Raw genomic sequence first — 12,405 nt, forward strand, 5'->3', positions numbered from 1 at the left:
CAAACCTCACTCTGATCTAGCTCATATTAATGCTAGTGTTTGTAACAGCAATTGCTAAATGTCAAAAAGAACATCTTAGTTACACAGTTCTGCCTGGGCCAGAAGATAGACACTAGTGTACACCAATTATAGGCAGTTTATTCAGCATTAGAAATCAGGCAAACACTAACCATGAAAAGTAAAATCTTTGTACATTATGGTTCTGAACTCTAAAGAAACCCACTGTACAGCACAGAAAAAAAACCAATCAAAATGCTACACACAATGGTGCATTTTAATGATAACCGGCACTGCCTAATGGCAGCATTTCAACAAAGCCTTGGTAGATAATTGTTCCTTTCACAAATACCGAACTACACATTAAGTATCAGCCTCAATAAACGCCAAATTTCAATTAATTATTTAAAATTAAACTAATTGTCGTCTTTGGCATATTGGTTGTTTACTAACAGATCTTCAGATTAAAAGGTTTTAAAAAAAAACTCAGATAGACTTAACTAAGTGGAAATCCGGTCACATGTTTAGAAACGTAGAGAATTCCAAGAGTTATAAAATTAACAGGCATTTCCAAATACAAACTTCAAAAAGAAGTCTGCTTCAACAATTCTGCAGTAATCATGGAGAATACAGTAATTTCTCAAGATCATTTGTTATAGGTAGTTAGCTAACATACTAAACCTGAAGTCAGCTATATGAAAACGCTGCCTTTTACCAACTAGTTGGGCAGTTTCATGGCAAGTAAACAATTTGGCCGGTTCAACAACTGCTTCTGCCATTGTTAAATGAAAGAACAATCATTTTCAAGCACCTATATAAAACGTTCCCAAAAAAATGCTGAATTTCTCATTTCTACAAAAACTACCAATAATATCCAATTATAAAGCTACAAATAAATGCACCTCAACTTGTGCAGCCTGGAGTTGTATCAATTTAGTATCAAAATAAATACATCTTTAATAGCCATCATGCTTCATATTTACAGAAGTTTACCTATCCTATTTACTTTCTTGGTCTCTCAAAAGGTGGGAATTGCACCAGATATTCTGTAAGGAATTGTTATTTTATCAGGTTTATTCTTGTGGAGGAGTCTAACATAAGGGAAAATATGAAGGTATCAAGAGATAAGCTAAAGTGAACAAATTAGGCAAGCAAAGAAGAGCAATTAAATTCAAGCAGAACAGTAAAATGCTCTATGTGCAAACAAATGAAAATGAAATGGCAGGATGGGAACAGGTTCACTGAATGACAGACAAGATAAATTCAAAAAGGTAATGACAGTATTTTGGGGGGAATATGGATTACCTCAATATTCAGAAGGGGGACAGATCTGGTTCATGTCACCAAGAGAAGCACAGAAACAATATGACTACATTTAAAAGATAGGAAAGATATTAAACTAACCAGTCAAAAGATAAAACCAAATGGATTGATCATTAATGAATGTTAAAAAACTGATGAGACAGCCAATGCACTATTGCACAGTAAATAAATGCACTTGTTTTTTTTTAAAAGAGGACTGTTGAATAGTTAACATTATAATTCTATTTCAGAAGGGAAACAGAAAATTCCCCAACCTCAAAAATAATTTAAAAACATGACAGAGTACACAGTGTTAATGCAACAGACGAAGTATATCCAGTTTTCCAAACAGCCTTTTTTAAAGTGCCACATAATAGACTAAATCAATACAGACCACAAGGAATCAAGGTGCAGCTAGATGAATGATTAGGTGTACAGCTTCAAGACAGAAAGAAAAGAGTGCAGCATTTTAAAAAATGTTCCTCAGAATTTGAAGAAAGCAAACTGGTGGAATCCTGCAAGGATCAGGGCTGGGATTGCTTATTTAAAATTAAATTAACAATTTAAACTTTGGAACCAAAATTCTAAGCCTGTTAAGTTAATCATATCTTGGTGGTGTTAAAAGAGATAATCATTTCTGAAAAGAAGTCATTTCACAACAGTGAAAATATTGCAGAAGAGATATTTAATTAACAAATTCATTTCAGTTAAGTGTAAGATATTACATTTTGGAAGAGAGAGGTCATATTTGAAAAATAGGAATCTAAATAGAGTACTACAAAAGGATTTTTGTAGAAATACTGAAAGTCAGTGAAAGTGATCGCCAGATTTGTAAGATCACAGAAAAAGCATAAAGTTCAAATCTCAGAAAAATGAAAAGCAAAGAGGTTACACTAAATTTATGACAAACTTTGGCTGACTACATTTGATGTTCAGCATTTTGGTCATTACATCAGTGTTATTTTAGGATTTTGATATTTGTTAACATCTTGGCACTTCACTTCAACCATTTTAATCGTTGTAAATGGGGTTCTACACGGTTACACTGAAGCTAAATTAGGAAATAGTTAAAAGCTGTAAAGTCCTGATGCTGTGTCAGTGTCCCCTAACTGCTATTAGAGTAGGAAAATACCAGTTCCACGCCCTGTTATCCAACACCTAAATATCAGTTGGCATGCATTATGGTAACCTGTTCAACAATCTCCTTCCTCCATGGTCTGCAGACCCTATTCCAATGCTCCAACACATCAACATCCTACATTCAAAATAGACAACCAAATGCTACGTTAATTTCAAAGCTGCAAAGATTGTTCCCAAAAGAGACAACCACTTGCTTTGAACCAAAACTAAAATGAATTAGGTTAGAATATTTGAACGAAGTTGAGAACAGATCAACCATGTTCAACTGAATGACAAAACAAGCTTAAAGCGCTGAACAACCTATTGGCCCACCCTCCCCGACCCCATTTTCCGAGAGACACAAAGCAAAACAAAAAAAAAATCCACTTATTGGTTTTTAGGAGCAGTGAAATCAGCTTTACAATGGTAGTTAAATGCTCAAAGCAATTCCTCACTAATAGGTTTGAAATACCAGTGTCTTATATGCTAAACTTTCTGAGCAAAAAAGCGTCAACAAGCAAGTCCTCGTAAATTAAATTAGGCTACCAGTTTCATTTGCCAGGACAAAAAAAGAGGATACTTTTCATTCAGGTTTCCCATTGCTGTTATAAGAAATAGGCTCAAAAGTAACTGGTTTAGCAAAAGTTGCTTGTACAAATGAAACTGAAGTACAAAACTTAAGGGGTTTTTTTGCATTTACTCCAATTAAGATTCTCTTTAGTATTTTTTCCCTCCCATTTGTCAGATACAGCATAGGAAAACCAATTTTTTATCAGGAGTTCATGGCTAGTGAATTACAGGTCATTCATAAAATATTTACATTCAACATCAAGAACAGTTCAAAATACTTTCCATGTATATCCATACACTCGACAAATCTCATGCACAACTCTTGAAAAGCTTTTCCCAAATTTCCTACCTTGTCATCTATTAAATAGAAACAAAAACAATTGGCATCTTAGGTGCATTATAAATTAGAGCACTTACTGCCGCACCCACATCAGTTGTTAGAAAGACGGATTACTTCCTTCACAGCTTTGATCAATTGACTGCAATAGGAACAGGCTTACAAAAATAGAAAGGATACCCCAGACGCAGTCACTACACAGAAACTGTACAAAACTGCAGCAATGTTCAGAATTTGGTTTATGCAAGAACAATGGGGGCATCAAAACTTCCAAAATCTCATTTTAAAAAGTTTTTTTAAAACTTGGAGAAAATACTCCACACCTTCCCATGGAGAAACTTTGCAAGTCAGAATGCTTTTACCCCACAAGTCTGTCCTGCAAGTTGTTTCTAAAGCTCCATGTCCTCTTCAGATGTGTTGGTTGGATTCATATCACCACACATTAAGGATGAATCCAATTTTGAGCTCTTGTTGTACACATCAGAGTTGCACTGTGGCTGCTTATGTTTGGAGTTTCTTTGCTCCGGTAAAGCTGCAAGTTTATCAGAAAGTGGCTCACACGGGGGTCTCCACAAAACAAGTTCCATACATGGACGATTCCTAAGAAGATTTTTTTTTAAAAAAAAGCACATAATTAGAGACCTCAAGGACAGCTTGCATCTTTAAATCCAAAACAAACCCAAATAAGATCTGTATTCAATTTAACCTCAGCTTCTTATGCTGATCTACTTACTCCTGGTGATATTGCAACTTACATATAGAACTACAACCAGACACTACAGATGCCAATAGTTCAACTGTTATTTGAGAAAAGCAAAACCTAAACAAACTGAAAAGGCAAGCTTCAGTCTCACTCTCACCTTTATTTAGACAGTTGAGATTAAATTAAAACCATAGCACAAGAATCCAGTCAGTCATTGTAACAGTCTAACACCACAGTCAGTGTTGTGATATCTACACAAAATGCACTGTTATTCTCACCAAGAATATTCCAAGTAGCAAGAGATTATTTCAATGTGATACACCATAGATACAGCATGCCCAGGGTTACATTCAACAATGCCTACTTGCTTTGGAGTTGAATCAATTTCGTATTTGCATCACAAGAATGTGGGATGATGATCGTGTGTTACAGTTCACTCGGTGAGTGAGCTGCCTTGATAAGTGTACCTTTACATTCATGTTTTTTGGAGCTATGGATGGTGATAGTAGAAACTCCAACTTTCCTTCCATCGTCTGGCTAACCAGGAGTTTCACCCACACTTAAAACCTGCTTCTGGAAGGATTCATAGGTTGATGCTAGAACTCCGACTGCATTATGAACACACCTTCACTGGCTATCAGGTCCTGGGGTAGAACTGAAATCCACAGTTTGACTCAGGTTACCACAAGACAATCAAGAGCATGGTAAATACACAAGTACAGGAATAAAAAAAAATCAGAATCCCTACTGTGTGGAAACAGGTCCTTCAGCCCAACAAGTCCACACTGACCGTCTGAAGAGTGGCCCACCCAGACCCATTCCCCTCCCCCATTATCCTATACTTACTCTTGACGCAACATCCTTGGCACCTAACCAACACGTCCCTGAACACTACAGGCAATTTAGCATGGCCAATTCACCTAACCCGCACATCTTTGGATTGCGAGAGGAAACCAGCGAACCCAGTGGAAACCAATGCAGACACAGGGAGAACGTGCAAACTCTACACAGCAATGCAGTGGAGACTGGAATTGAATCTGGGTCCCTGGCACTGAGGCAGCAGTGCTAACCACTGAGCCACCATGCTGCCCCAGGTCTCTGTTGCACAACTGATCAGCACATTCAGCTGTTAACTGAAAGTTGGTGGTTCAAGAAAGGGGGAAGTTTTGTCCTTGTGGTATTACTACTAGACTATTAATCCAGCGACCCAAGTTCAAATTCTACCACAGCATGTCTGGTTAATTAATTTATTTTAGTGAAGGACAGCAGTTTCCTTACTGCCGACCCATAGCAACGTGGGCAACACTTACCTGCCCTCTGAAACGGTCTAGCAAGCCACTCATTTTGTATCAATGGCTAGAAAATCTTCAACAAGAAAGAAGCCTGATAGATCACCTGGCATCTACCCTGGTAGAAGAAATGACAATGGTAATCACAGCCTGTCAACCCTGCATTTGGGGAGTGACAAAATAGAGAGCACTGTCTCCCAGACTAATCATGCAACAGTCTGACAGTCATATTCACTGAATCATACCCTACAGATAATGTCCATCACCATCCATACCAGTGGGCTCAGATATAGCCAATAATCGGTAGCAGCACAATGGTAAAGAACCGAGAACGAGTTGCCCAAAGAATCCTCATCACGGACTTCAGATACGATGAAGTCTCATGGCACCAGGTCAGACATAAACAAATAAATCTCCTATCATACCACATATCACCCCCACTTCAATACTCTGAGTTAGAGCACTATTTGGAAGAAGCAGAATGCAATAGCACAGAATGCATTCAGTGGAGGATTTCAATGTCCACCACAGAGTGGCTCTGTCACAGAACAATGACCAATCTAATAAACTCCAAAATGGATCTTGCTGCTAGACTGGATTTGCACCAGTTTTGAGGAAAGAACATACTTGATCTATCCTCACCAATCTGCCTGCTGCAGATGTCCATGGCAGTATCAGGAAGAATGACCATCTCCTTAAGGATTGTGTGGTGAAGTCCAGCCTTGACATTGAGAATACCTTGCATCATGTTGTGTGGTACTATCACTATACAAAATGGGACTGAATTAGAATAGATCAAGTGACTCAAAGACTGGGCATCCATGAAGTGCCATGGGCCATCAGAAGCAAGAAAAACATACTACAACACAACCTTCAACTCATGGCCTGGCATATTCCCTACTATACCAATATTGCCTCTGGAATTCAGCTCTATGGTTCAATGAAGACATAGGAGAACATGCCACGAGCAGCACAAGGCATACCTAAAACTGAGCTGTCAACCTGGCAAAACTACAAAACAAAATTACTTGTTTGGCAAGAAGCACGTGCAACAGGTGATAAGAGCTAAGCAAATCCACAATTAACAGACCAGCTCTAAGCTCTGCAGTCCTGCCACATTCAGTTATGAATGGTGATGGGCAATTAAAACCACACACTGGAGGAGTAGGCACTATAAAACATCCTCAGCTTCAACAATGGGTGAACACAGCACACCAGTGCAAAATGCAAGGCTGAAACATTCAAAGCAATCTTCAAACCAGAAGTGCTAAGTAGATGATCCAGAAGTCCCAAGCATCTTAGGTACCAATCTTCAGCCAATTCAACTCCATGTGATATCATGAAATGGCTTAAGGCACTGGATACTGCTAAGACTATGGGCCCTGACAATGTTCCAGCAATAATACTGAGGTCTTATGCTCTGGAACTCGCCGCACGTCTAGCCAAGTTGTTCCACTACAGTTGCTTTGGCATCTACTCAGAAATTGAAAAATTGTATGTGCTGGACACAAAAAGAACAGGAAAATTTCAAAACTGCCAAACCATCAGCATTGCTATCAGCACTTGCTTAGAAATACCTACTCAGTGACATACTGTTTGGTTTCTGCCAGGGCCCTTCAGCTCCCAATATCATTACAGACTTGGTTCAAATATGATCAAAGCTGAATTCCACAGGCAAGATGACAGTGACTGCGCTTGACATCAAGACCAAACGTCACCCAGTGTAGCCATCAAGGAGCCCTGGTAAAATTCAGTGGTAATGGCATGAGTTCTTCAGGGGAGTATTCTAGATCCAACCATCTTCAGCTACTTCATCAATAACCTTCCTTCCATCCTAAGATCAGAAGTGCAGATGTTCACTGATGATTGCACAACATTCATTATAATTCTCAACTCCTCAGATACTAAGGCAGATCATATCCAATTGCAGCATGACCTGGGTAATATCTAGGTTTGGGTTGAAAAGTGGCGAATAATATTCACAGCATCCAAATACTAGACAATGACCATTTCCAACAAGAGAGAATCTAACCATCATCATCAGAGTCAGTAGCATTATCATTGAAATCCCTAGAATCAACAACTATTTGACCAGAAACCAAACTGTACTAACCACACAAATATTGCAACAAGAGCAGGTCAAAGGTTAGGAACAAGAACAAATTGCCAATGAAACTCAACAGTATGGCAGCATCTGTGGAAGAAAACAGAGTTAGTTCTGACGAAGAGTGACTGGACTCGAAACGTTATCATCCGTGGGAAGAAAGCAGGGAGTTATGACATTGGTTTAGTTCCACCAGCAGATCTCCAAGATCTCAGAGTCAGATGCTCAGCACGGAAACAGACCCTTTGTCCAACCCGTCCATGCCAACCAGATATCCCAACCCAATTTAGTCCCACCTACCAGCACCTAGCCCACATTCCTTCAAACACTTTATTCATATACCCATCCAACTTCCTTTTAAATGTTGAAATTGTACCAGCCTCCTGCACTTCCACAAGTAACTCATTCCATTCACGTACCGCCCTCTACGTGGAAAGGTTGCCTCTTTAGGTCTTTTTTATATCTTTCCCCTCTCACCCTAAACCTATGCCCTCTAGATCTGGACTCCCCCCACCCCAGGGAAAAGACTTTGTCTATTTATCCTATCCATGCCCCTCAATTTTGTAAACCTCTAGAAGATCACCCCTCAGCCTCCGACACTCCAAGGAAAACAGCCTCAGCCTGTTCAGCCTCTCCCCATAGCTCAAATCCTCCAACCCTGGCAACATCCTTGTAAATCTTTTCTGAACCCTTTCAAGTTTCACAACGGTGCTCCGGTTTCCTCCCACAGTCCAAAGATGTGCAGGTCAGGTGAACTGGCCATGTTAAAATGCCCATAGTGTTATGTATGTTAATCAGAGGGAAATGGGCCTGTGTAGGTTAGTCTGAGGGTCGGTGTGGACTGGTTGGGCTGAAGGGCCTGTTTCCACACTGTAGGGAATCCAATCTAATCTTTCCGATAGAAAGAAGACCAGAATTGCACACAATATTCCAACACTGGCCTAACCAATATCCTGTACAGCTGCAACATGACCTCCCAACTCCTGTACTCAACACTCTGACCAATAAAGGAAAGCATACCAAACGCCTTCTTCATTATCCTGTCTACCTGCGACTCCACTTTCAAGGAGTTATGAACCTGCACTGCAAGGTCTCTTGTTCAGCAACACTCTGTAGCACCTGACCATTAAGTGTATAATTCCTGCTAAGATTTGCTTTCCCAAAATGCAGCACCTTGCATTTATCTGAATTAAACTCCATCTGCCACTTCTCAGCCCATTGGCCCATCTGGTCAAGATCCTGTTGTAATCGGAGGTAACCTTCTTCGCTGTCCACTACACCTCCAATTTTGGGGTCATCTGCATACTTACTAACCATATCTCTTATGCTCGCATCGAAATCATTTATGTAAATGACAAAAAGTAGAGGACCCAGCACCAATCCTTGTGGCACTCCAATGGTCACAGGCCTCCAAATCTGAAAAACAACCGTCCACCACCACCACCACCACCCTCCTGTCTTCTACCTTGGAGTCAGTTCTGTATCCAAAGGGCTAGCTCTCCCTGTATTCTGAGAGATCTAACCTTGCTAATCAGTCTCCCATGGGGAACCTTGTCAAACGCCTTAGTGAAGTCCATATTGATCACATCCATCGCTCTGCCCTTATTAATCCTCTTCGTTACTTCTTCAAAAAACTCAATCAAGTTTGTGAGACATGATTTCCCACACATAAAGCCATGTTGACTATCCCTAATCAGTCCTTGCCTTTCCAAATACATGTACATCCTGTCCTTCAGGTTTCCCTCCAACAACTTGCCCACACTGATCTATAGTTCCCTGGCTTGTCCTTACTACCCTTCTTAAAACAGTGGCAACTTGTTAGCCAACCTCCAGTCTTCCAGAACGTCACCTGTGACTATCAATGATACAAATATCTCAGCAAGAGGCCCAGCAATCACTTCTCTAGCTTCCCACAGAGTTCTAGGGTACACCTGATCAGGTCCTGGGGATTTATGTATCTTTATGCTTTCCAAGACATCCAGCACTTCCTCCTCTGTAATCTGGACATTTTGCACAGTGTCACCATTTATTGCACTACTGGCCATATCCTCTTCCACAGTAAATACTGATGCAAAATACTTGTTTAGTATCTCCCCCATTTTCTGCGGCTCCACACAGTTCTTCGCTTTATTTCAGGGACTAGGAACACTGCAGCAAGTAACTTACCACCCGACTCCCTAAAGCCGGTCCACCAGGCACAAGTCAGGAGTGTGATCGAACAATCTGCTCTTGCCTAGCTGACTGCAGTTCCAATAATACTCAACAAGTTTGACACTATACAGGACAAAGCAGCAACTCGCTTAACTGGCACCACTTTCACTCCTTCCACCACTGATGCTCAGTAACAACTGTGCATACCATCTACAAGATGCACTACAGAAATTCACCAACATGCCTTTAACAACTCCTTCCAAACCCACAACCAGTTCCATCTTGGAGGACAATGGCTGCAAATTCAAACTTTCCTGTAAGCCAACCATCCTGAGCTCTGCTCAGCGCTTTGAAAGCTAGTGCTTCCAAATAAACCCATTGGTGTCGTGCGATTGTTAACTTTGTTCACCCCAGTCCAACACTGGGACCTCCAAATCTACAGCATACATGAAATTGTGAAATGGTTCCACCTACAAAAAAAATTGTATTATCAACAGGCAGAGCTTCAATATCCTGCAATTTCAAGAGATGAAGACCATAAGACATAGGAGTGGAAGTAAGGCCATTCGGCCCATCGAGTCCACTCCGCCATTCAATCATGGCTGATGGGCATTTCAGCTCCACTTACCAGCATTCTCCCCGTAGCCCTTAATTCCTCTAGACAACAAGAACCTATCAAATTTCGGCCTTGAAGACATTTAGCATCCCGGCTTCCACTGCACTCCGTGGCAATGAATTCCACAGGCCCACCACTCTCTGGCTGAAGAAATGTCTCCGCATTTCTGTTCTGAAATGACCCCCTCTAATTCTAAGGCTGCGCCCACGGGTCCTAGTCTCCTCGCCTAACAGAAACAATTTCCTAGCATCCACCTTTTCAAAGCCATGTATTATTTTGTACGTCTCTATTAGATCTCCCCTTAATCTTCTAAACTCCAACGAATACAATCCCAGTATCCTCAGCCGTTCCTCATATGCTAGACCTGTCATTCCAGGGATCATCCGTGTGAATCTCCGTTGGACACGTTCCAGTGCCAGTATGTCCTTCCTGAGGTGTGGGGACCAAAACTGGACACATTACTCCAAATGGAGCTTTATAAGGTCTTAGTAGTACATCTCTGCTTTTATATTCCAACCCTCTTGAGATAAGATGAAAGTGCAGATATGGTATGTAAAAGTTTGTTATGCTGCTTTACAAATGGTTTCATAGCTAGAATGATGCATTAGTGACGAAAAGACAAATTCCATATCACTCATGCTGGGAAGTCATCCACTTTGTAGCTGGTATGAAGGACTGAAGCAAAAAGCCACACGTATTTCTAAACAGTTTCATACCGGCACTAGATAAAGGAAATTGGAATCATCACAACAACCACATTAAAATATAATAAAAATATGGTTCTTTGTTAAATCTCAGCTTTCCTTTAATAGAAGTGCAGAGAAACAATCGTTAAGAATGGTAGTGTGAAATGCCAGTAACAGTTAATGACTCAGTTAGGGTCAGCACCCCTCTCACCACATTCTTTTAGTATTCTTAAACTGAAGATACAATAACAACAAAGGTATAGAAATTAAAAGCTTCACTCTCAAATGCTTTGGAAAACATTTCTTTTTTTAAAGGATGAATTAATCAAATATCACATTGCCAAGGCAGACAAAATAAATTTCACTCATGCTTTTGTTCTTGTGATTTTGCTTTGATAAACTCAAGACTGATCATTATTCCTTCAGTGATAAAAAGGGTGAAACTTCAGACAGATCTGTTCACTAAATTGCTCACTCAGGAAAACGTAGATACAAAAAAAAGACAACTTATAGAACAAACAGAATTAAGTACTTTTCTCAGTCTATGAGTGGCATTTCGCAACCAATTATTCAATACTGGTACAGACAGCATAATATCTCATTCCACAAAGTGGAAATATGTCTGTTTCTCAGGCACTTGCTGTTCTCAAACAAATTCAATCTTTCTCCCTTCCTCCAAACTTGACTGCCAGATTATTTAATATTTAACCCTTAATATTACATTAGATTCTGTTGTATGTTTAGAGAAAACAAGGTATGGGTTACACCCAAAGTAAATCTTTAATTCCATCTTAATTCAGTTTCTTAGAAAGACATAGGTCAAGCAGTTTGCAGATTTCATTATACTAACCATTCGGTGTCATATGGAAAGGTCCAAACAAAACTCACCCAGGAAGTGAAAACCTGTAGAAGATTACAGCCAGAACCCACAAGGTCACCTAAACCCTTATCCAAATAGCTAGCATGAAGTAAACAGATGGACTGATGTAACTGTGCATGATTCCTGTGAAGAGAAATGGGGGAAAGAAAACAGACATTCCCAACAAGATTGCCCACCTCCAGAAAAAGGTCACACTTACAGGGGTGAAATCACACTTACAGAGATTCCATTATTCTACGAGGCAAAATTTCTTCCAGACCAGGCCTCAGTTCTTCTCGTAGAGAATCAGATAAAACTAGCACTGGCATGTCTGAAACCTCAATTCCATCACCTTCTGGATCGTCTCCCTCAACAAGCCTAGGAAGCAGAATAATATTCAGGTTACTGAAGGAAAGAATAAAAGGATTCAGTGGGAATTCTTCTCAAAGACCTGGCTTCAATGCAATTATATAGCCTTCCTTTGTCTACCTGCAGTACTGCAGCATCCATAACTTCTAGGAGAATGGAGATCAGAAAACCTGTAACTTCTGAAATAAAGTTCTATGGTTATTAAACATTTTGAATTCAATTTTAAATTTGGCTAAGACCTACTTGATTCAAATAGTAACTTAATTACCATCAAGAACTGTACTAACTAGATAAAAATGATCT

The 12,405-nt window shown here is 40.0% G+C and overlaps 1 protein-coding gene across 6 annotated transcripts in view; it reads right to left on the bottom strand.

The window, feature by feature from the left end:
• Nucleotides 1–2,753: 2,753 nt before the first annotated feature.
• The window catches only part of ccdc117 (coiled-coil domain containing 117), a 47,325-nt gene continuing 37,673 nt past the window's right edge, over nt 2,754–12,405 (bottom strand). For 5 of the 6 annotated variants that reach the window (XM_072587186.1, XM_072587189.1, XM_072587185.1 and 2 more), the window contains 2 exons: nt 11,974–12,111; nt 2,754–3,925 (listed from right to left, as the gene is read on the bottom strand). In XM_072587186.1, coding sequence (XP_072443287.1) covers nt 3,715–3,925; nt 11,974–12,111 — 349 coding nt within the window. In that variant the 3' untranslated portion in view covers nt 2,754–3,714. Of the gene's footprint in view, nt 3,926–10,299; nt 11,878–11,973; nt 12,112–12,405 lie in introns of those variants that run through there. The other variant, XM_072587190.1, reaches the window with a different exon arrangement.

The sequence above is a fragment of the Chiloscyllium punctatum genome, chromosome 17, assembly GCF_047496795.1.
Source record: "Chiloscyllium punctatum isolate Juve2018m chromosome 17, sChiPun1.3, whole genome shotgun sequence".
NCBI lineage: Eukaryota > Metazoa > Chordata > Chondrichthyes > Orectolobiformes > Hemiscylliidae > Chiloscyllium > Chiloscyllium punctatum.